General features: G+C 40.4%; 4 protein-coding genes across 6 annotated transcripts; 2 read left to right on the top strand and 2 right to left on the bottom strand.

Moving 5' to 3' along the window:
* Window positions 1-316: 316 nt before the first annotated feature.
* Window positions 317-2,664, bottom strand: aptx (aprataxin). 2 transcript variants are annotated; one of them, XM_084004347.1, is made up of 7 exons: window positions 2,457-2,664; window positions 2,192-2,238; window positions 1,763-2,050; window positions 1,568-1,627; window positions 1,205-1,431; window positions 832-935; window positions 317-704 (listed from the first exon to the last, which is right to left on the bottom strand). In XM_084004347.1, the coding sequence occupies exons 1-7, from the start codon at window positions 2,584-2,586 to the stop codon at window positions 550-552; spliced, it is 1,011 nt and encodes a 336-aa protein (XP_083860473.1). In that variant the 5' UTR covers window positions 2,587-2,664; the 3' UTR covers window positions 317-549. The 2 variants fall into 2 exon arrangements, with proteins under 2 accessions (XP_083860473.1, XP_083860474.1); XM_084004348.1 differs by having other exon boundaries at window positions 1,772-2,050; window positions 2,457-2,661.
* An 86-nt stretch (window positions 2,665-2,750) lies between these two features.
* Window positions 2,751-9,282, top strand: dnaja1 (DnaJ heat shock protein family (Hsp40) member A1). The gene is made up of 9 exons (XM_084004330.1): window positions 2,751-2,845; window positions 4,210-4,361; window positions 4,686-4,875; window positions 5,188-5,292; window positions 5,549-5,776; window positions 5,882-5,996; window positions 6,273-6,388; window positions 6,730-6,830; window positions 7,474-9,282. Exons 2-9 carry the CDS (start codon window positions 4,230-4,232, stop codon window positions 7,705-7,707), a joined length of 1,221 nt encoding a protein of 406 aa, XP_083860456.1. The 5' UTR covers window positions 2,751-2,845; window positions 4,210-4,229; the 3' UTR covers window positions 7,708-9,282.
* LOC311009885 (WD40 repeat-containing protein SMU1-like) lies at window positions 7,962-18,040 on the bottom strand. Of its 2 annotated transcripts, none has more exons than XM_084004313.1 (12): window positions 17,898-18,040; window positions 16,537-16,747; window positions 16,290-16,442; window positions 16,095-16,211; window positions 14,801-14,920; window positions 14,483-14,602; window positions 13,983-14,099; window positions 13,730-13,857; window positions 12,041-12,167; window positions 11,805-11,966; window positions 11,564-11,716; window positions 7,962-11,378 (listed from the first exon to the last, which is right to left on the bottom strand). In XM_084004313.1, exons 1-12 carry the CDS (start codon window positions 17,921-17,923, stop codon window positions 11,280-11,282), a joined length of 1,533 nt encoding a protein of 510 aa, XP_083860439.1. In that variant the 5' UTR covers window positions 17,924-18,040; the 3' UTR covers window positions 7,962-11,279. The 2 variants fall into 2 exon arrangements, with proteins under 2 accessions (XP_083860439.1, XP_083860440.1); XM_084004314.1 differs by having other exon boundaries at window positions 14,801-14,905.
* A 1,673-nt stretch (window positions 18,041-19,713) lies between these two features.
* On the top strand, window positions 19,714-22,515 carry LOC311011551 (perilipin-2-like; the record flags this gene model as incomplete). Its single annotated transcript, XM_084006585.1, has 8 exons — window positions 19,714-19,751; window positions 19,851-19,881; window positions 20,195-20,387; window positions 20,843-20,925; window positions 21,022-21,271; window positions 21,364-21,500; window positions 22,140-22,367; window positions 22,492-22,515. 8 exons carry the CDS (start codon window positions 19,714-19,716, stop codon window positions 22,513-22,515), a joined length of 984 nt encoding a protein of 327 aa, XP_083862711.1.
* Between the last annotated feature and the right edge of the window lie 1,861 nt (window positions 22,516-24,376).

The raw sequence follows: 24,376 nt of genomic DNA, 5'->3' as shown, positions 1-24,376 counted from the left end.
AGTCAAGTTTTGTCAAGCTTTGGCAATTGTCGACTCGGCAAGCTTTGGGCGCTAGGGGTAAAATCTATCTTGTTAAGTAATAATATCAGATGCCATGGTAACTTTGTCTGGCATGAAACAGTCTCTTTTCAACAAAGATTATTAGACTGGTGTGTCTATTCCTAGCCTGATAGCTTCATTTAAAACATGTTTTGTTGTTGTTCTCTAATGCAATATTAACAGCTCAGAACTTCCGAAGCTGTAAACTCAAGCTGTAAGACTATAATTTGAAAAATACAATATTCAGTTTTTGGAAAACATTTAATACAACAAATTTATGTGACATGTGGGGACAATAGATGTAATATGGGATTTCCCATTGCAGGGATTGGGCCTCTTCACACAGTGACCCTCTTCTTAAAACATACAGAGAGAAATGACATGCTCAAACCGCAACTATAGCTACGGCATCTGTCCGGTCATATAATGACCATGGATTAAAATTCTAAAATAATACCCAACCTTACAACAGTCCTATGTTGAACCTATAAACATTTTAAGGACACGTTCTCAGCTGGAAAAGTGAGACTTCAAGTGTTCCTTCAGAGCTGGAATAGTGGAAACCTCTTTGAGACACATGTGACAGCGGAGAGGCAGTTTCAACAACTCGCTGGCTCCTTCTTTCACAGTGACCCTTCCATTTGTTTCAAGCATCTGAATGACATCTGCAGAGAACAACAAGGGGATAAAAAAACGACTTAACTGCAGCAAAAGACACAATTTCCTTCAGTGGTATGCAAAGTTAATAAAACACCAACATCACAACAAAACTGTTTTTTAATTTGCTCTCACCCTGGGACTCTACGAAATAGTCAGTTGTGAATGAGTTCCAGTGCTTTTTGTTCTTTAAACAAGGAGAGTCAAAGTCTTGGCTGATCACATGGAGGTGAACCTGACTGTAAAAGAGAATATACAGAAAATGTATTACTTTTTGATGCGTCTACATCAAATATGTGCTGAACCTCCTTCTCGCGAAACTTTGGGGTCAAATTTGCATAAATGGCAACACAGATTTGTTTAAATTTACCCTACTGATGCTTTTAATACATTCTTGAATAATACTGAAATCAATAGTTATCGGTAAGAAAATATGTTAGTTGTCTTGAAAGCTTTTAGTGTGCTACCAATGTATTAGTACCATTCAAACAGCTATAACTTACTGTACCTCATACTGGGGATGGCATGGTACCCTGTGCGGAAGCGTAGCGAGCCAGAATCTGGACATTGCTGAACCAACTGGTCGGCAACTTGCTGCATGTGTTTCACCAGGTCGCAGTGCTCTTTACATAAGGCCTTCAGGCTGGAAATGGTCTGCCATGGGAGGACCAGCCAGTGGTAGCGAGCTTTGGGGTATTTATCTTTGATTACCACTACTTTATCATCTTTGTACACCTAGAGAAAGGGGCAGCGTGTTTTGTTAAACATTCTCAGTCAGATTAACACACTAAAGTCATGGAGTAACAAATCCAGCTGGGATCCGGATCAGGTAGCATCACACAAACTATACATCTCTTTTTACAACAGCTACCTGCATGTTTGGGTCTTGCATTGAGGTCTTCAGACCTTGGCTCCAATGTCCAAAATGTCCCTGCAACAAATTAAAGGTAAAGTGTTTTTTTTTTATAAAACGTAACATACTGGCTCTATAGAAAATCCACACAAGTGGAAAAACATGTAGACATCATCAAAATCATACATTAAATAGGTGCACACACTGTCTTACTTCTCTTACACTGTCTTTTGTGGCGTCTCCATGGCTGACTGACAAGGAGACTTTTTCTGTCTTTTTGGCTGATTTCACACTCTGAGCCTCTCTGCAACCCTCTCTGTCCTCTGAAGCTGGCTCTCGTTGTCTTTTGGTGCCGCCGTGGTCCCTGGTGGAATTCTCCTTGAAATGTACAGTGTATGGGTAGAGCTGATTGACAATACGAAGCTGCTGTCCAGCCCTCATTTTGACCTCATTGTCCTTTCCCACCACTGTCGCATCTATTGTGGTGGGGTTCAAGCCCAGCTTTGGAACAAAGACAAGGAGATACACAGTTAAATAAACAGTGATTGATTACAAGTATTTCACAAAACTCAGTATTACATGTGCTTTCTAAAGTCCAATGAGTTTCACTATGATAACATAAATGTTCCCTATGTTTCTTACCTGTTTAACTGTGACATAACCTTTGTTGCATTCTGCTTTCAACTCAACTGGTTGAGAATCAAAGACACAGGTTAAAGTTTGTCTCATACACTTAATAATCAGGACACACTGTATTTATGGGCGCCTTTCGAAAGGACAACAAAACAAGCAAATACAGTTATAACCGGCTTAACTGGGAGAGATTTTTTTAATAAACCCTTTTTTATGTTTAAATCTACATGCTAACGTGGCCGGTGTATCATACATACATGTTTCGTTGTATTACCTTGCTGTCGAGAGCATTTTTTGTCTTTAATAGTGGTCTCTGGACCTCGACCCAGGAAAACTGTCTGTTGGTGAGGCAGTCGAATGGGTTTATGATTGTCCTCCTCGCTGATAAGCCAGCAAATTGGCATTTTATCAGGTTATGTAGCTAGCTTCTTCTTCTTCTTCTTCTTCTTTAGTTAGGCAGACAAGACGCAGCCTGTAGCTAGCTATTACAGCACTGCAGCCCCACACATTGGGACACAGCTTTTGTTTTGGTGACTCGTTCCGTCGCAGGAAATTGACGTCACCAAATCAGATTTTTGTGGAGGCGGGTTTGAAGAGAAGCTTCTGGAAGAGTCTGTGAGAGAGCTGAGGTTGCGAGGATTCAAACTACTCTCTTCATACAAGGTTGGAAAATATCAAAATATCGACTATGACATATTTTATTTGTACCAGTGTCACTTTCTAATTCTGGAGCTAATTGTTAGAGAAACAACATGGATATAGCGTGTTAGCTTTAGCGAGGCTAGCTTGGGCTAGGTTGAGTAACGCTAGCTAAAGTACGTAGGGGCCTATGTGAAACCTTGTCACCTCCATCACGAGCAGTAGTTGTTGATTTATTCGCATAAACCAGACTCATGTCAACCACAATAAACCAGTGTTGGTTACATAACGTCCGTGGTTGATAGCGCCTGCCTCTCGTGATTTGAGGAAATATTTAGTGCAAGTAACGTTCACGTTAAGCGAAACAAGCATGACGTGTAAAAAGTAACGTTGCGTTATATTTGAACCTCCCTGTATGTTTTTCTTTTTCCTCTGTCTACCGTGTAATAATCGTTACATTTCGTGTCAGGCTCATGGTCCAAACGTAAAGAATGATAATGATTAGATATTTACTACAAACCATATCACACAATGTAACTGTTAGTCAACACTACAACTAACTAACATTTGCTCACATTCGCAATGGAAAGAGAAACTGCGGCATCTTTGGTGTGAGTCATGAATGCTATAACTAATTAACTAAAACGCCTGTTTATTCGGTATAGGCCTAGCTGTTCTTGAGAGAATACGTGTAACGACGACGACACCTGATGCTCATCTCAGTCTCATATCTGGGTTATTATGCTAATGTATGAGTAGCATTATAAATCTGGACGCAGATATATTCTCATTCTCGTATATTACCATTCTGAATAAATTATCTTCAAACGATAACCATAAGTGAGCAGTACACTGGGGCACACTGTCAACGTTGAAAAATGAGACCTTGACATGAAGTGAATTTCAAGTGTACCGTAAGCATATATTTCATTGTGGAAACAGACTGAGATGCCATTACATCTTATTACATCTGCACAGTGCAATGCAATCTACTAGTGGTCGTTGTACATTTACAAAGCTTGTAATAATAAGTCGGAGAGATGATGATTCAATTGAAAGCTACGTTTTAGGCCACACAGTTGTGCTACGTTGGATTGTATGATATGGAACATTTTAAAAATGTTTGTCCACCGACATTTACATGAGCGAAACAGAGTGTTTACAAATGTCTCTCTCTAAAGCTGAATACAAGGCCTAACATGCCTAACATTTCCACCACTGACAACGTAAAGGCACCTCTCGCAGACATTACCACATGATGATATGCTTAGTTTGTATTTGCATGCAAGTCCTCCATTTCCCCTTGTTTCAGAGGTGTTTGAGAGCTAAACTGGAACTGAATATTGAAATATTGTTTGTATTTTTGCCTTTCTTTTTACTTTCCTAAGGTTATCCATCAAAGACAAACATGGTCAAGGAAACGGGCTTCTATGACACATTAGGTGTGAAACCTATTGCTACTCCTGACGAACTGAAAAGGGCCTATCGCAAGCTAGCTTTGAAATACCACCCTGACAAAAATCCCACGGAAGGAGAGAAAGTGAGTACCTTTTTTTTGCCCTTCGAAACATTTGCAGCGGTATATAATTTGTATGCAAGTAATTTAGCGTGCATACACATTTGTGATGGCAATTTATTCATAACAATCTTAATATTATAATATAGTGTAAAATTTACCAGAAAGACAAAATTTCGGGTGTTTGGTCATTTTTAAATATTATTGTGGCATATGTAAAGGTCATGTAAAAGAAGAATTTGAAGTCCGCTGGTATTTTTTTGCTCCCAGTGTGAAATAAATCTTTTAATCAGCTGTATGTTTTTACATGTACCCTCTTCAAAGAAGTGTGTTTTTTTTGCTTTGTAGTTCAAGCAGATTTCTCAGGCATATGAGGTTTTGTCAGATGCCAAGAAGAGAGAGGTATATGACCGTGGTGGTGAAAAGGCTATAAAGGAAGGAGGGACTGGCGGCGGCGGTGGTGGGAGCTTTGCGTCGCCCATGGACATCTTTGACTTGTTTTTTGGTGGGGGTAGTCGAATGCACAGAGAGCGAAAAGGTATGTAAAGATTCAAGAAGTAAACACTAAGATGAGATGATGTGCGAATTGTGTCTGTTTGGAGCCACACAAGTTTATTCTTGAACTGCAATATATATACTGCCCAGTACAATTATTGTTTTCAGTTGTTAAAAACAAATTTAAGGGACCATAATGAAAAATGTTTTTGTTTGGGTTTCGTAAAGAATATTAATTATTTTAATAATTAATGTGAGAGGAAACTAATACAAGGAGGGTGTTGATGCAATCTTATCAAATGCCAACTGTATTTCAACAAACGGTATTATTGAAATCTGATTTGTCTTGCCCTAGGAAAGAACATTGTTCATCAGATTACAGTGACACTGGAAGATCTTTATAATGGAGCTACACGAAAACTTGCTCTTCAGAAGAATACTATTTGTGAAAGATGTGAAGGTAGGTTATTTTAATGTTCTTTTACAGTCTCCTCTTAGTGTTTGTCACTGGACTTGTTAAGTGATCCAAGCAGGCTCTTCATCACATGCGGACCCAAGCAGGCTATGAAAAGGCCCTTTGTCCAATAACAAAACACATCATTCTTGTACATGTAATCCAGTCCTCGTTCTTGGGTTCACCACACTTTATGTAATACACCAAACCTAAAACAAAAATAGCCTTCATCCGTGTGCTGAACGTTTATTTTTCTTGGCAGGTCGTGGTAGTCGGAAAGGAGCTGCACAGATGTGCATGACATGCCATGGCACAGGCATGCAGGTACGCATGCACCAACTAATACCAGGTATGGTCCAGCAAGTGTCCACAGTGTGCCACAACTGTCAAGGCCAAGGACAAAGAATCAGTCACAAGGACCGCTGCAAAGCATGCGGAGGTCGAAAGATCCTTCGCCAGAAGAAGATTTTGGAGGTGCACATTGACAAAGGTGAGAGTGAAGGGAGAGTTCATCTGAACTCATCTGTGACTGATGGAAGAGCAACTTGATAAAAAGACATTGTGCATATATCACTCAGTCACTTATCTGCCCTAGGAATGAGAGATGGCCAGAAGATCGTTTTCCATGGAGAGGGAGACCAGGAGCCAGGAATTGAGCCAGGTGATATCATCATTGTCTTGGACCAGCGAGAACATTCCCATTTCACCAGGTATTCTATTCTCTGTTCTCAATTGTCCTGTGTTTCTGATGATCTGTCCTGGCGGATATAGGGATTATATTATTCCTGTATAGACGATATAAACAGTATGTTATATGGCCTGGTACTGAATATGTAAGTGGTACATGAGCCAAAGAAGAAGAATGTGTCAGGAGAAATCTAAGTTATTACCAGAAGTTCCTTTCAACTGCACCCTTGTTAAATTTGAACATGACACTTTTAGAATTCAAGTCCAACCAGTAAAATCACCTCTGCCTTTTTTTTCAGGAAAGGAGAGGACCTGATCATGTCAATGGAGTTGCAGCTGGTTGAGGCTTTATGTGGTTTCAAGAAGCCTGTTCAGACACTGGATAACAGAACTCTCCTCATCACCTCACATCCAGGTAGACCAAATCATCAAATACACAGCCTTTACTGAATGTTGGTTATCTGATGTTCAAGCTTTTCCCCTATTTGCAAATACTGGTATTTGAAAGGCAAAAAAGACACATACGGTGCTTTTTTTTCTTTTTTTTTAAGGTGGTTAACGAAAATCTCTATGAGAAAAAAAAAAAAAAAGTAATAATTCTTACTCAATTTATTTATTTTAATCGGGAATAAATCAATGGCCCAAATCCATATGCATTCATCAGGTATTGGCAAAATAGTTTCAAATGATGAGGGCATGTAAAATATATTTTCTGTTTTCAGATTTGTAAATCTGTGGCCCATGTTTTTATCACAGGCGAACTGATCAAGCCTGGAGACACGAAGTGCGTCTTGAATGAAGGGATGCCCATGTATCGCAGACCGTTTGAGAAGGGGCGCCTTATTATTCACTTTTCGGTAAGAAGTCTTTCGGTTCAGTTTATTTATTTCAAACCCCATGGCAAGTAATCATATAAATGATGATACAAACAAATAATCAAAATACAAATTTAAAAAGTGTACCTGTACATATCGACACATATCACTAAGTATTTTCACTTTACATATTTAAGATTTATCTCTATACGCGTTCTATGCATTTGCATATTTTAGATGAATATAATAGAGTATATAGTGAAAACACCACTACTAATTGCCATAATTAAAGTTATTGTGATGTATATGTAATATATACATACATACGCACACATACAATAATATTTAGTTAATATATCCAATAATATACAGTACATTTTCACTTTATCTGTTCTCTTCTTATCCCCTATTACTTATAAGTTAGATAGTCCAATTTTTATTTCATTTTTATTTTACACATGCTGTCTCCTATTAAAGAATATCAATCCATATCAGCCTCATACACACAAACCTGCACAACATGCCCATGGCCTGAAACAAACCACACACTTGCCACACCCATACATGGATAAATGTCTCACTTCACTAATAAAAATACCAACAAGCAAAAAACATTAAACTGGCGAAGCTAAACAGTTTCACGTTTGTTTTAATCAAATCGTTTCTGCTTGTTTCCTTTTTTTAGGTAGTGTTCCCACAAGCCAACTTCCTTTCCGAGGACAAGCTGAAGGAGCTGGGGCGCTACCTTCCAGACAAGCTGGATGCAGAGCAGCCAGAGAGTATGGACGATGACCTCTACATCTATGCCGACCTGGAGGACTGTGACCTCGAGAACAGAAAAAGACACAACCATCAGTACTGCTACATGGAAGAAGACGACTATGCCAACCCTGGTGGTGTTCAGTGCCAAACGTCTTAATCAACCACTGGTCAGTTGTTAATCCAGAAGTCCTCCGCTCATCTCTAAAATAAAGCACCTTTTTAGATTTTTTTTTGTTGCACTTTTTATTTAATTACTTTAACGGTTTTTTCAGAGTTTTCTTTAAACCTCAATCTGAAAACGGTGTCCTAACACCCTCTTGATTTTTTTTATGAAGTGGAGTATCCAGGATTAACCTTGGAGCTGGGTGAATGGGATTCATCTTCATCTCTGGAACCTCATTTTAACCATGGTTTCTTTTTCCAATCGCACTGTGATTAGTGACGAGGGGTATCACAGAGGCTTCAGAAACACTTTTTTTCTGAACAAAAACTGCCTGCTTTTTATGCATTTACACTAAAAAAAGTTGCCAATATTGATATGATAATAACTTTTTTTTTAATTGTGTTACTACATCAGTTGTTGTTGTGAACCACTTGTTGATGACTTGTTCAATCCGTTGTGTGTAAAGACCCAATCTTCAGATCTTAGTGATGGGGGGCGGGGTAGGTCTTCAGAGCAGGACTTACATTGAAACAATTATGCTGTTTTACCCTTTCAAGGGCTATTTTCTGGCAAGAAGATGTGAGGTGAGAAGCAAGGTGACAATGATTCAGGCATGGCAGTGTTTAGGTTCAAGCCACTAATGTAGATTATACAAACTAATATTTAAGTAAGGTTTAGTATTTTTGAGCTGCAATCAGTTTTCTGTGGTGATGCCGCACATTTTTTTTTTAAAACTTGTGTGCAAAGTAGAACATCTCATGTGTATAAGCAACACAGTTTGATGTGAGCCATATGACTGCATTTTAACAGTAGGGTAAGTATTCACAAGTGGAAGGTCAAAGATGAGTAAGAAGTCACTTTATTTTGAAAAGAAAAATAATAACAGCTCATGGGTTCCAAGAAGCAGGTTATCTGGATAACTTAAATCAAACTCAGAATGGCTATTTTAAGATTATTTGGTGTTCTAGATTTTATGTGTTTTTGGAGCCTTAATTAACAATACCTTATAATCCAGTTCACTTGCTTCTTATCATCCCTAATGCCTTGATGGCAAATGTTGTCCCTCTCTTTTACTAAGTATCGAGTGCCATGTTGCATCCAAGTTGTACAAAATGATGTGGTAATGTCTAGGTTGTTGTTTTAAAGATTGGATTTTTGAGATTTATTTTCAGTTATGCAATTTTAAAAATGTTAAGATTAATTGATTCATACCAAAATCTGGAATTACAAGTTTTAATTAAATTTATTGATGGTTTTTGCTGACTTCATTTTTCATATTTCTAGTCTTAATCATAAATGCCAAATGGGTTGGCTGGAGGTTATAGAGGGACTTAAAATCGGCACACCCGGTACCTCCGTAAGTGTCTGCTTGTTTGAAAGCCTTATCATAACTCAACTTGAAGCTACTTGTGCAGGGTTTTTTCAGTGCTGACTTTGCCTTGGATATTGTTAAAAACTCATCTCAAGTACGTGTTGTCAAGTTTGTAATTTGACTGACAGTATGTGCGTTAGGACCAATGATCTACATGTTTATGCTCATGTTTTCTATTAAATGCAGTTTGATGGTGACTCTAAATTGTGGTATTGCTTTCTGTAATTAATATTTACTTTTATTACCTGGAGATTCAATGACATTTAAAACATTTAATTATTACAAAAAACAGAGAGAAATGTTTCAAGCTCTCAGAGACTCAGAGGTGTAATCGGGCACAATAATTGGAAACACCTGTGTGGGTGTGCAGAGGCTTTTAATTAAAACCAAAAGCTTGAAACTGCAAATGCCACTGTCCTTCTTTTTGGAGGAACCCCACCTTTTTGTGTCTGCATTTTATAGTAACCATGTAATGTAGTTTCTTTAAGAAATATTTAAATTCTAATTCGCCTTTTGTTTCATTATTATTTGCATCATTATTTGATAAATTCATAATTTCTTCCAACCTTTTTTAAGCAAAACTGCAAATGGCATCCCTGGTTACAGCTTCTAAATGTGAATCTGTATTGTCTGTCGATTTGAATCACTTTCCAACATACGGACCAGCATATTCTTTTGTTTCAAATTGATTTCATATCTGGCTTTGTGAAACTACAACATTTTAATTTAGGAGAACAAACCTGATACTTAACATTTTTTTTAAATGGCAGACAAACACTGTCAACTTGAGGTTTGTTCATTTTATTCATAATCATTTTTGACATGACTGGCAGTATTATATACAACAATCAATGTACAAAATGGCATAATGAACGAACATTATTGTGCAACAACTTTGTATGGATGATAGTACAGACTGATGATAGACGGTGTAATATACTGTAGTACGAATAATGAACACTGGTCGAGGCAGTAGCTCTGCTTCTCGCAGGCACACTGATGAACAGTGCAACAAACCGACAATATTGTGACCACGTTGAATACATTTATCGATTACACACACAGAATGTGTCACTGGAGCTCCATTGAGGTTTATCATAAGTCATGCATATTTTTAACGAGTACTCATTTATTGTGGAGTCACATTTAGACAGTGCACTGAGGTAGCATGCAGGGAACACACAGGACAAAACAAATCCTTTCATCTGAATCAAAGTTACAAAAGTAGTGTCATAATCCAAAACTGACAAATCATATACCTGATATTGTTTGTTTATGCCCAAACAAGAGGCGTTATTCATGAAAGATGTTTCCACAACAGTTCACTGTCATGCATTTTCATGTCTAATAAAGACAGAAGAAATGAAAATGGGGATTTTCTGGATCCATGATATATTCTTCTTTTTTTTCTTTTTGCTGTCAAATGAAAAGAGTTGTACCAACACTGAATTGATCTGACTAACAAGTACTGTATGTGGATCCAAAGCCAAATATAAAGCATTTCTCTATGCCATTGACCTCCGTTGTTGTCTAAAAACTGTGACTAGGTTCCTACCATGAAACATGGGTACTGTAGTTTATTTAGAGGTGTGTTGTGCTGTAGAGACTCACTAGTGCCAAAAGTGTTCCCAATAAATGCATTATTCACCTGCTTTTATTTACATTTATTAAAAAAAAACAAAAAAACAGTGCCCATGAAACGTTATATTTGTGGCAGTAAAGGTTTACATCTTCAATAGGAACCAAATGACTCTTGTTGATGGAATTCATTGACATTATGACCATAAAGAATACTGAAGGCCTTATCCTTTCATTTTTAAAAGGGAGATTGAAACTATTTTCATCGTCTCCATTTTGATCTACTAACTTCTCTCTACTGTTGTTTTTTGCCACATTCCCGCCGTGTTGCAAAAATCGTACTAATCCACCGCCAAACGTAGCAGACGCTCTCATCGTCACCTGAAACGCTAACATCAGCAATTCCACGACAACCGGAAAAATCCACAAGCTGATGGAAAGTCATGTCGCATGACCTAAAGCTCCACGCCAGCTACTTAATGGACCTTGTGGTGAACAATTACTGATGGATTCATCTATCCATTTGTATTAATCTGTCGACGCAGAAATGAATAAATTGCTTTATAACCACGCGTAAGGCTCTCTGGGTTCTCCGTAGGCCGATGCAGGAGGGAGCTTAAGGTTTCCACAGCCTTAGGAGGCCGTCCTCGCTGTATGTGGCGATCAGATTCTCGTATGGGTGGTGAGCGATGCCAATTACATCTTTCTCGTGAACCTGCGGGAGCAGAGGAGCACAGATCACCTTTGTCAGCCTCTACCTTGTTCGGGATCGGTTGACACAGTCAGACGATTAAATGAGAGGAAATAAGCAGATATATAAAACGCTGGCTGCACAGGGAGGGTGAACCGCCTCCTCTCACAGACCTTCAGTAATGAGTGAATATTATGGGCAGAGCTTACGGTCAGCGTTTTCTGCAGCCTCCCCGTCGTATAGTTGAAGCAGTACAGCACTAAGTCCTCTCCCACACAGTAAATCCACTCCCCGCGGGGTGACAGGGTACAGCACACAAAGTCAGTCTTTTCCTTTCTGTCTGAGCTGAAGCTCTTCACCGTCTGAGGAGAAGGGTGAGAAGAGAATCATGGCAAACATTGTGCGATTATGAAACAATAAAATACTTAAATGTTGATCAGGTGCTCTCACCTGACCGTCCATGCTCAAGACGACCACCGTGTCGGAGTGGTTGCAGATCACAAAGTGCTCCGGATTCTGGGGGAGAGGGATCACGTTGTTGACGGGGACTTCCGACGTCCGGGTCAGAGATTTGAAAGTGTGGAGGCATTCGCAGCTTTTTGTATTCCAAATCTAGAATATGCACATAAAATGACACATGAGGATAACGAAGCAGCACAGACACAAATATTATTTGCTGAATGTACCTTAACCGTGCCGTCGGACGAGGCACTAATGATGTGAAATCCATCTGGAGTAAACGTTGCGTCATTTACAAACGACGAATGGCCATTTAACTCCTTAAGTGTCTTGCCTGACCTCAGTTCGTGGATTCTGAAAATTGACAAAAAGAAATCTTAATAAAACAGCAGCTCTGACTCATTAAACAAATCCATTATTCAAATCAAAAGTTGGATGCAGACTGAACGTGTTGCTGAGTCGCCGACGCCGGTATTTTTAGCTCCCGCCGAGAGACTGGGTGCAGATCAGCTGAACCGTGACCAAACGGCTAATCACTTGATTCACTACGTCTCTGAGAGGATTTTTTCCGAGTGTAAACAATTCAGAGTCCCCTGCTGGTGGAATTTGCAATGGAAGGAACACGTTGCAGCTTTGTGCCTGCAGCACACGGTCTCTCTCAACTGCACCCACACGGCACATGTGCTCGCAACGCAGCGGAGAGGCTCAGCCCACAGCCCCGGGAGTCCAGAATAGATATCCAACTTCTCAACTATGACGGGGATTCAGTTTATTTGTGTGTGTGTGTGAGAGTGAGAGAGAGAGACAGAGGAAGTGAAAGGCAGACGTCCTCGTCTTTATCATTTACATTCAGGTACACGACTTGTGCAACATGTGATATCAGGCATGCTGGTGTTATGGAGCTTTTCAAAGGTTTAAAAAGCAGTTCAGTTCACATAACTTTCAGATTTACTGGAAAAACAAAGAAAGAAATAAGGAAAAATATATGTATATATATTGAAAATGTATTTGATAAAGCACATAATGGTCCCTTCTTCACTAACCATTTCAAACTGCCTACATGCATCCATTCACAGCTTAAATATCACCCTAAATGAATCCATTGGATTTTATTTAAAACTCTAAAAGTCCCAAAATGTAAGCTAATAAACATTTTGTCAACAATTTATAACAAGATATGTTGGTTATATTGTATTATGTTGAAATATTCAGTTTGGGTGTTGCAGATGTTCCATCAGTTTAGAAACAACGAATTTTGCAACAAAATATCCGAACTCAAAATGCGCTCTACCAAATTGTTAAGAAAATTATTCACCAGGATAGAAAGAAAACTTAAAACATATCACAATGCGGTTTAGAAGGCGACATTTAAGAAAGGGGACGTTATTTGCCAATTCTCTCCCCATGTACTTCTCTGCTTCTGTCTTGCTGTGCTAATCCACCGTGGGATGTAAAAAGAGCTCACTGCCTTCCGGCTGAACTCATCTCCATGTGTATGATTTTGAAAGTTTTGTGAATCATGTCTGAGGTCAGTGAAAGCTCTCCTCTCCTCCCACAGTAGACAAGCAAAGTTTTGGCAAACAACAAAACATTTTCTTTTCTTTTTTTTTGGTTTGGATTCTCTATGAAAACTGTTTGCAGACAATTTGTAAGTTATGTATTTACTTCCCCTTTAAACAAGTTAAGTTGAGTGTACTGTATTAGGTATTATACTATTTTATTTATCTTGCTTATTACAATAAATCTCCCCATGGATAGATAAATAGAATGTCCTTAATCTCTTATTTTTTTTACCTTTGGCAAAGCACTCCAAGTCGAGTGGATGTGTTCACAATGCAGTTAGTCTACAAGTCAAGTTGGCTTATATGAGAAATATGTGTGTCAGCCATGCAAATATGAACTGTGTTACATCCCACCTGATGGTGTGGTTTAAGGAGGCACTGAGGATGTGGTTGTTGTCCTTGGAGAAGCTCAGACAGGTCACCCCTTTGTCGTGGGCGTGCTCAAACCGGCGCAGACACAAGCCACTCTGGATCTTCCACACCTTCGCCAACAACACACACACACATTTATGGGGGAGAGAAGAAGTAATCAGACTGCCAAATATTGGCAAATATGAGGAATGTTATCAACCAATGGTGATGTAAGACGGTATTATAAGATCAAAACCTTTATTTTGCCATTCTGGGCCCCAGTTGCCAGCAGATCTGTATCCTGACTGAAGCACATACACAGCACAGCGTCGTCCATCATCATGAAGCTGTCTTGGGCCTGGTACTTTAAATCCTAATGCACACACACACACACACACACACACACACACACACACACACACACACACATAACAGAAAATAAAGTAAATAAACCAAATAAATGGAAGAATAAGGGATGTCCATAATTTCTTGTATAGTATATACTTGCTTTCCCTGTTATTTAACCAGGTAAATGTTTAAAACTCCTTTTCGATAAGAGGACAGCATTCAAACTTTGATAGATACAAACAGGACAACATGCTACAAAATAGTATAGACAATATCCAGTTATAATGCATAAACCATTTTCAACATCATCTAAAAGAAAGTGAAAACAACTCATTCGAAATGTAAAAAAAAACTACAAAAGAAGTTTCAGTATCATCACTAAGTGTCGTGTTATGAAACATAAATTACCTTACAAATGTTTCCAGTGTTAAAGTTCCAGACTTCAACGAACCCGTCCACCGATCCGGTGATTAGGTACTTGCCGTCGGGAGAGAAGCGGGCACACTCCACATGTGACCGCCGGCCAAACTGCAGGTTAAAACGTCACATAGAAAACATGCCTGTGATCCAGATGCACGTTAGATATAAAACTCAAACTGAAGTGTTTTTTTTTTTCTTTTAACAAAGTGTTCCAGCATGCAGCAGTCTGACCCTTCACACACTTTAGTAGGAGAATAGAATGAAATAGACCCTGTGAGTGTGCGTTAATGTGAACCGCTGGTCTACCTTGATGTGGCGGTACAGCTGTGTTGGAAAGCTCTCCTCCACATGTGTGTCCTTGTTGCCAGATGTGTCGATGGTCATGTCGGGGGACAGCTGGTCCGGACACTGCTGCATTCTCAGAGACTGTGGCAACAGAAAACAGAAAGCGTTTTAGTTTGCCAATGTCAAGACCTCAACAAAATCAAGAAATAACTAAGAAATGCCAACTTGCATACTCAAACTGATGTTGTCTATGTTTTCCCACAATGCAATGCGTGATGGAAATAAAGGAACACAATTGTGAATGCGGATGATCCCAGATTCCAAAACCAAAGAATAATGTCATCCTTCAGATATATCCTCATATACTTTATCATTTAGTACAAGAATATATTGAATACCACAGCCAAAGCACAATAAACTATTGTACAGTATTAATACTTAGTTTTAGGATCCATGAGAACCTGTTCCTGGTCTATTATGCAATGGACCTTCAGTTACTCCAGAAACTGAGCATCTCTTACAAAGACCTATATAACAAATAATGACATATTAAAAACAAATGATATTGATGGTTTGGGTCTAATTTCATGACTGCACTTTATCCAAATATGTTGCTCCATCTAATGAAGCTGCAGTTGCTTAATCTCCAAAGCATTTCTCTGTAAAACTAAATATTCATGCAAAATCAAAGTGACTGTTTAGAAAAATATCTTTTTTATTTAAGAAAAAATGTAAAAATCTGATATTCTGCCTCATCATGAGGGTGGGTTTGATCAGATTTGATTTATGTTTCCATGCAAACCAGCTAAATAAAATGTTAATTTATGTTTGTTTTCCATCCATTAAAGTCTTTTTCCAAATTTTGCATCGAAACACCAACTTTTTCAAGCATAAAAAAAGTCCTTTTTTTTCATGCATTTTCCACACATTTTATGTTTGTGCATAATAGGCTACTGTAATAACGTTCAGCTTTGATTGTTGTTAAACTCTGATGGATACCCAGAAGTACGTGACATCACCTTTTCCTCAGCGAGCTCTGCCTGCTTCAAACCAGGGGGAGGAGCTCAGACTCCTGTGATTTAACTGCTCTGACTTTGGCAGGACAGTGTGTGTTCATCGGAGACACCATCATCCATACTAAGAAGTTGATTGAAAAAATGTAATTTTACGGCCTATTGAGGTGGTACATGCAGCAATGGAAAAAAAGGAGAAATAAGGGGCATGGTTTGCTCTTTGATTCACAACCAGAGTGCTGTGGGGTATTAGCTTTCCTTGATATACAATTAGAGAGAGAGTTATTGATCACTATACTCACACCGACTTGTTCCAGGAGCCCCATGAGGCGAGACGGCGGCACCACGCTGACCTCCCTCACCAGCGCCTCAGCTATCGCCCTGCGCCGCTTCTCCTTGCTGCTGCCTTTCGGGTACGCCTGCGGGAAGTACTTCACTTAATAAAGAACTTAGCGATGCAGCTATTTAAAAAGGGAAAAAAGACGTTATTGTCTTACCTCGCGAGGGTCAAAGTAGGAGCATGTCAGCAGGTTATCCAAATGTGTGTACCTCTCTGGTTGCGTCTGCTTCAGCATGATCATGGGGTCGGTTTGTCTGAGGAGCGAGCGAGCCGCTCCCACCTCCCTCATTTCAATGAGCTCCATTACAACCTGGTGAAAGAGATCAGCATTCGTCAGACGCTGCCAATTAAAAAAAAAGAATCAAGCCAAGAAAAGTACGAGGTGATCCGTGTCGAAAGGTCACCTGCTCATAAAGGTCGATGAGTGTGTTGTCGGGCAACTTGAGGGACTCGATAGCCAGCAGGACGGAGTCCCAGTGGCCGTTCTTTATATCGGCAATGAAGCTGTCGATGCTCTCCACCGTGTTGAGCGAGACGGTGGTTTCCTCCTGCAAGGTGGTCAGTGTCCGGTAGAGGTTGTTCTCCTTGAGGTACTGCATTATCAGGCGGATCACGCTGGACGGAAAATGTTCATGTTACCACCACATGCTGACTGGTAATCCTATTCTAATCTTTGACGTGCTGGGGTGAAGTCATGCAAGCATAGGAACTGTTTTAATTACAAGTTGCAGTATCAATAACACCTTTCTGTAGAAGTGATTGTTTCCCCCTGGTGTATCATGAGCTCAGGGTTTATCACGTCTCACACACTAATGATGAGTGATAATCTGGAAACTGAATCACGGTTATATTTCCAGATGCTGTCACACATGCGTGGCCATAGATTGCAGACTTCAGAGACACCTGCTGAGCCGTTCCACAACTCTGTTGCTTCTCAATTCCCCTCCATCAGGGGATGGAGGGGAATTGCATCACCCGCTGATATTCTATGCCATGTTTGGATGCTTAATGTGCTCCCAATTAGCTTCCACCTCCCATAAAAAACACCATAAGATGAGCTTCACTTTGGCAACAATGTGTTCTCCATCTCTACGTTTCTCTGCAGGAAGACGAACCAATAAAAGAACCCAGAAGAAGCCCACACAAGCCTTCCAGAGAGGGAGAGCCTGTTAGATCAACAGGCACATGTGGATGAAACAGTCACTGACTGCAAAACAGCCCGAACTCGCCTCCTTTTAATCAAAAAGAAAAATCCCATTAAATGTCTCCAAGCGACCATTTCGGCAGCCTCACAGGCGACACCGGCCACAATCAATAATGCACTAATAAAGAAAAGGCAGCAGCGTTTGAATGGGAGGCTCCACGGCGCACTGAAGAAACCCCACACGGGCGCACACACACATAACACCCGCACGCAACCAACACATCTGCGTCACAGAAAAAGACGGATGTAAACAATACGTCCAGGTTTATGTTTATTTATCTCAAACATGAGGCTCACGTGATACTGCCACATGCTATTGTGGGGGTGAACTATTAATAAGGCGCAACGCAAAATGATGATTTCCCCCAAATGATTATCATTATTCTAAACGCAACCTTCATGCGTAATGCACGCGCCTCACGCACAGTATAGTCTGTTTAATAACCTTGATGTTTTCCTGTTTGTGTTGCCGCCGAACACAGGTGGATTACTTTTCAGTGACTTATCCCTGAAAACTTGTAATTCATGAAAAGCCCCCCCAAAAAAGGAAAGCGCACTTACTCCGAGGGCTCCATCTCCGTAGCCATGCTGATGTTTGTCTCCCTGCTGTTGCAACGCTGGACTGGCGGCTGGGCTCGCGCTCAGAGCTCGAGCTAGAGCCACGTGAAAGCGGTGTGCCGAGGACCACCCACTACACGTGCTCCTCTTGTGTCTTTTTTTTTTTTTTGTGCGGCGGGCAGCAGCAGTAGTCCCAAACCTTGTGACTTGCCGCTGCCACATAAAAGTCTGGGAGCTCACACCCCCTCTCCTCCCTGACGCATTCCGATGTAGAGAGGAGAGAGACAGACTTTCTGGGCACGTTTCTGCAGCAGCATCGGCACGGACACACCGAGCGTGCTCGCCGCGTTACGATCCGTTGCACAGGAGGTCGAAAGCATCGCCTTTAACGTCCTCTGACGGAAAACATCAACTCAGTGCGCATCACAATGCAAATGGCATTGCTGGTGTTCATGTGTGCCTCATGACCATCTTTGCCTTGACTCGACATCCTGCATAGCTGATTACCAGCCTGTCTTCCTGTAATTACACATTGCGGGTGTTGTTCTTTATCAGCCTTAACCAGATAGGATGTTTGCCATGAGTGTTTATTTCATCTGCCTGCCCCCATGTTTAGGTCCACCCTGGCAAATAAACCTTATCATCCACAACATATGTTAAACTCCTTATTGTCAAAGCAGCGTGGATGTCAAATCATAATTAATATGTTGAAGCAATAAGAGCTATACTGTAATATAATAGTCTATATTTCCCCCCGAATCTGCATGGTAGATAGGTGCCCACATTTTAAAAGAATAAATACAAATAACCACAAGCAACACCTGCCAGACTGAGTGTCTGCTTTGACTCTGGAGATGCTCAGGCTGTGTCGTTCGGTCACTGTATAGATCAAATGGCTTGTTACCTTCATATTCAAAGTGGTTACACAAAGTAGGTAGGATTTACTGAGCCTCTCACGGTGTTTACTGTCAGGTATTTGTGGACACAGTGTCAGCAGATGTTCTCAGATTGCAGCCAGCAGCAGCAGCAGCAATGCCCCCAAAGGAAGATATTGTTGTCCCCCTTGTGTTGCACTGAGGCCTCCGGCATTTTTTGGAAATGCTGTCAGCATGAGAATCCTCATTGGATCACTTCTCAAAGGTTTGGAACAAAAACAACAGGCTCCACGTTGTGGTGTGCTGCAGGCATCGGGTGTTGTTTGATTTGTGTCTGAAATTCAAGACAATCATTAAAAAAGACTCAGTCTACGGTTTGTTGGACTTGGCATTTTCATCTTTCAATCACTAAAGCACTTCCTTCAGTAGAAATCAGGTTATCAATCATGTTCCAATTCATAGTCAGGCTTAATAAACAAAGACAGAGGTAAATGTATGTAGGATATTGAATAAAAGTAATATGTATATCAGAACTGATGATCTACAGCCATACAACTGTGTTGGAAAGCTCTGTAACTCACATGTCCTTGTGCAGATGTAGGGACTAGTGCTACAATAATTGTATTGTGATTAATAAGCAAAAAATAAAGTGACGTTAAAGCATAAAGAACTCAATTAATTTAATTTTTAAATGATTTACATGTAAATATAGTATTAGTGTTCAACTGGCACAATGAAGTTATAATAAGTATAATCTATGGAGTAGGGCTTGGTCAGTGCACCACTTGTGCACCCAACTGTGCATTTTGTAAATATTAAAACTTTATTAGGCTGGTTGAGCAGTCGCAAGAATATTTCCGTTTTATCATCTCGTCACGGCTGCGTTGACATATCGCGAGAACAGCCAGAGCTTCAGCACTCAGCACAGGTGAGCGCTAATTGGCATGACGCAGGTTTCCCAGATGAAGCAGCATTTTACCGGGTGAGTGCTGTGACTTCTCGAACATCCTCTTCAACCGACAAAAGTCTACAAAGATGTTTACGTTTCCGTCGTAAATTTCCTTTTTCTCTTCTCTTAAAGTGTGTCAAACATGCCGAGAAACAACAACCAGGTGAGTACAATGGAGGTAGATTAACCCTCGTTACGTGTACCCACACGGCGACGACACTTGTTACGTATCATTTTGCGACAAAAATGTCTTCTGTTTGAATTCTTAAGTGACAGCTAGCTAATTTCTCAACCGTATCAATTAAAGGCCCTCCTATATGTGTTAATAGAGGCTTTTATTTTGGTAATGCTTTACTTCGGTAACTGTGGGGAGACTTACGTCACAATACAGGGAAACCCTTTGTTAATTTAACCGTTTGTTTGCCTGTAAAGACCCAAGTAACACGTGTGGACTTTTGTGTGTGTCTTTCGTGCAGAAGGTGCAGAAGGTGCCGAGTGCAGCTGCCAGAGTGGCCAAGCTGCCTCTGGTTCGCTCAGCTTGTACCACGCTGTCAGTCTGGTACATGGACACTAAATGCAGCCACCCCAACCTGAGGTCCATGTGTGAGGTGCTGGAGAGCAGCGTGACGGCTGTGGTTTCACCTGTCATTGTGAGACTGGAGCCCCAGAGTGAGCAGAAGACATTAATCCAACATCCAAAGATACTTATTTGAGAAATTCTAAGTTGTTTAGGATTCTGAGTTAGAATTGTATAAAATAGACACTATAAAGATACATTGTTTCTTTTGATTGACGTATAATTGATTGTTTCAGGTCTAACATACATGGAAGGGTTATTGGGGATTTATCAAAATGCAAGCTTTCCATATTATGTGAGGCATTAGCAGAATTAGTTTTTTTTATTATAGTTTTTGATAAATAACTTGACTAAATCACTAAATATTGATCACATAATCCCTGTAAGGTTGTATATTTACTTAAAATCTGGTTATAGGTAAAACCTTTTTATGTTGCTGATTGCCAAAAAGATGATGCAAGAGATATTTGAGATCATCTTATCATCTGTTTTGGAGAAATCAGAAACCTTTTCCATATTGGCTAAACTGCCTGGAATATTCCCACAGTTTCCATTGCAAATTACATTGCATGTACGAGTCTGGACTGGCTGGAGACTGTGTTCCCTGTGCTCCACACACCAACAGAGCAGGTAACCTTTTAGTCTTGCTTACAAATTTTAATGATACACAAATGTTCTACTCAAGAAACTAGAAGTATATATCCTGGGTTTGCCTGTTTCGCTCAGATTCTTGCCACTGCTAAGAACAAGATTCATGAGATCCAGGATGTGGTGAGCGCTGCAGCGGGTGGTACTAAGGACTGCGTAGAGCACACAGCCGAGTGGCTGATGGGCACGAAGCATCAAGTCGATGAGCAGGCAGGCCAGTCACTCGTGGAGAGAGCCGTCAGCTTGGCCAGTGTGGGACTGGACTCCGCTCTGGTCACGTCGGAGGCTCTGATCGACCAAGTGCTTCCGCCCACTGAAGAAGATAAAGGTGCACGGCGTCATGTGCAGTTATCGATGTGAAACGGCCAGAAGGCAGATTTAAAACTTACACTGGACTTTGTCTTCTCGCTGACTTTGTAGAGGCAGAAGCTCACTTAGTGGAGGGTTTTGAGGTGGTCGCAGTCAGGAGAAGATTGCCCGTGGGACTGGCTTCGCTCTGTGCCAAGCTTTATAGGAGAACCTACCACATGATCGAGTCCAAGATGCAGTCTGTTCAGGTGTGCTGTGAGTACAGTTCAAGGAATTGTTTGACAATCTGGAAAATATGGTTATTTGCTTTCCTGCCAAGAGTTAGATGAGAGGATTGATACATTAAAAAATATATGTGCATCAAATATGAAGCTACAGCTTGTTAGCCTGTTTTAAAATAAAGACTGAGAAACTGCTTTACAAATATAAATAACTGTCCACTATGTTCACAACTTAAATGTATTATATAATGTTTAATCCATACAAAAACCAAAGTGTAGAAACAGTAAGTTGTGGTTTTACGAGGAGCTGTGTGCAGCAGTTCTTTGATTTAAGTTTATTGGAGATCTATACAAAGTGATCATCTCATCAAACTCAGCAAGAAAACAACTGTGCATTTTCCAAACTGTTTTAACTTTTCCTTTAACAAGAGGTGGAGCATGCATGGAAATAGCAAACACAACATCAATTTATTCCAAATAATACCGTCTTAATGATGTATCTAGGAAATTACATGGTTGTAACACACCGGTGTAAGTCATGTGCTTGACTGAGAGCCAGCATGCACCATATGAGACCTTGAAAAGTAGCTAAATGAAATTCATCCATTTATTTTATTATTTACACCGAGTCTGGTTAAATGGTACCCTTTGTCCTTGTCTCAACAGTTCATGGAGAATTTGTCCAGATCTTCTGGCCTTCTTCAGACCAGCTGGATGGACCTGTCCTGGAACATCCAGGCGCTGCCGCAGTACTTGCAGCATCAGCTTGTGTCTGTGTTGTTCTTTATCTCCCAGATGTACAACCTAAGTTTCCCGCCACCCCAAAACCAGTCGTCCCAGGACAGAAGTCGTCTCAATGCTGCAGAGACGTCCGTGCACAAGGGCATCATCCAGGTGCAAGCTAAGCCGCCTACATGCCGACTAAGGCAATCAACCATGAAGCCTGGATTTGAAAATGGCCGTAATGTTGAAGCATGCGTTTGTTGATTTATACCAATTATGTGTGTATTCCATTCAGTTGCTCCCAGTGCAACGCAACTGAATATTAAAATAAGTTGAACATTCATGCATGTTGTTCCCTTGTCATCAAGTCTGGCAGCTCTTCATGCAGATAAAAGGACAACTTGTAATTTGTACATGTGAACACCGTCAAAACTGGGACAATGTAGAACTTGTTATAAGGCCCCGTTTAGACGAGGAAGCTTGCGGCTAAAAACGACAAAATATTTTATCAGAAGTGCCTTTTGTTTCGACAGTGACAGCGTTTTTGGGGCTTAAACACGCACAAATCTTAAACCACCTTCCTTCTGAATACGCTCCACAGTAGTGTTTCCGTCTACACTGCCAAGACGCAAAACTCTGCTCACGTTGTGTAGAAGGAAGATTCTACGCATGCGCTCAGACATGTGCATCCGCCTGGCATGCACACCCAATCATATTCTACACTTTTGCGTCACCGTATGCATGCACGCATTTTTCCTCCCGAAAACGCTCATCTAAATGCGGAATAAAGTGAGGATGTGATGCCACTTTTACGTCTAATGTTCAATCATGTAAATGTAGCCCAAGACATCTCAAATGTTCAGGTTTGTCTATATGGTGTAACCATTTGGCAGTTATTTTGTAGCTTGCATCATTGCAGTAACTGAGGGGGGTTTTCTTATTATGGTTAAAACAATGACCAAGTATTCAAATGGACCCATTTCAGCCTGAGAACATTTAAAATAAATAAGTCTCGTTTTCAATTGCTTGCAGTAGATGAGTAGAGGGGTTATGCACATTTTTGCTCAGGATTTGTTTTTATAATCTTTATGCGGATGATACTGTAATTTATTGCTGCTCTCGTTCGATTGCTCAGGCATTTGAATTTTTGCAGTCCGCCTTTGATGCTGTACAGGTCCGATTGGAGAAACTGAAATTGGTTTTAAATGCTGATAAATCCAAACTGATGATTTTTTCAAATTCAGCTGTTCCCCTGGAAAATGTCCCTTCCATCAGAACTGTCCGGGGTGAAACTCTAGATTTGGTCACCAGTTATAAGTATCTGGGATTCATTATTGATGATGCACTTTCATTCAAATTGCACATTAAAAATTTGATCTCTAAATTAAGGGTAAAGCTCGGTTTCTTCTACAGAAACAAATCATGTTTTTCACTCAGAGCTCAGACGTTTCTGATGTCAGCAACCTTCATGTCTGTCCTTGATTATGGTGATGTGGTGTATATGGCAGCTTCATCCAGCTGCCTCAAATCCTTAACTCCGGTCTATCACTGTGCGCTGAGGTTTATTACTGGCTGTAGTCGCCTCACCCACCACTGAATTATACGCAAAAGCTGGCATGCCTTCCCTCAATGTAAGACGCCATACACATTGGCTGACCGTAGTTTTTAAGGCACTTCTTGGCCTGGCTCCGATATATTTATGCATGTTCCTTCAGAGAACTGGAAGCCGCTATGCCTTAAGGTCAAATGACATTCTGCACTTCACTGTTCCTCGAGCTCGGACTGAATCGGGGGAAAAAAAGCATTCAGTTTCGCTGCCCCTTCTGCTTGGAATGCTCTCCAATCTGAACTGAGATTATCAGAACTTGTTTCATTGGAAGCATTCCGCTCTATTTTAAGAAAACGTCAAAGGAAAACTTTTGAACAGTGCCTATGTTCTTAATTTGTTACTGTATCTATATCTTCTGCACTTTATTTGCCTATCGACTTGCACTTTAGTATTTGCTTATTCACTCGCACTTAAGTACTTAATATTTTAATGTTTTCATGTTTGTTTTTTGCTGCTTGTTTGTTGTTGTCCGTCTGTCCTGATTGTCATGACGTGTGCTGCTGCCTTTCTTGGCCAGGTCACCCTTGTGAAAGAGGTCTTGATCTCAATGGGTTTTTTTATCTGGTTAAAT

This window comes from Eutrigla gurnardus (assembly GCF_963514095.1).
Source record: "Eutrigla gurnardus genome assembly, chromosome: 3".
In the NCBI taxonomy this organism is placed as follows: Eukaryota; Metazoa; Chordata; class Actinopteri; order Perciformes; family Triglidae; genus Eutrigla; species Eutrigla gurnardus.
Note: the sequence above shows the minus strand (reverse complement) of the source record. Positions and strands in the feature narration are given on the sequence as shown.

Coding starts and splice junctions, on each gene's coding strand:
- aptx (XM_084004347.1), bottom strand. CDS start 2,586: ATGCCAATTTGCTGGCTTATCAGCGAGGAGGACAATCATAAACCCATT. Junction 2,239..2,456: donor AAAATGCTCTCGACAGCAAG/GTAATACAACGA, acceptor ATTCTCAACCAG/TTGAGTTGAAAGCAGAATGC. Junction 1,628..1,762: donor CAAAAGACAGTGTAAGAGAA/GTAAGACAGTGT, acceptor AATTTGTTGCAG/GGACATTTTGGACATTGGAG.
- dnaja1 (XM_084004330.1), top strand. CDS start 4,230: ATGGTCAAGGAAACGGGCTTCTATGACACATTAGGTGTGAAACCTATT. Junction 5,293..5,548: donor TATTTGTGAAAGATGTGAAG/GTAGGTTATTTT, acceptor TTTTCTTGGCAG/GTCGTGGTAGTCGGAAAGGA. Junction 5,997..6,272: donor GAACATTCCCATTTCACCAG/GTATTCTATTCT, acceptor CTTTTTTTTCAG/GAAAGGAGAGGACCTGATCA.
- LOC311009885 (XM_084004313.1), bottom strand. CDS start 17,923: ATGGCTACGGAGATGGAGCCCTCGGA. Junction 16,212..16,289: donor CCTACTTTGACCCTCGCGAG/GTAAGACAATAA, acceptor TACTTCCCGCAG/GCGTACCCGAAAGGCAGCAG. Junction 14,100..14,482: donor ACACTGGAAACATTTGTAAG/GTAATTTATGTT, acceptor TGTGTGCATTAG/GATTTAAAGTACCAGGCCCA.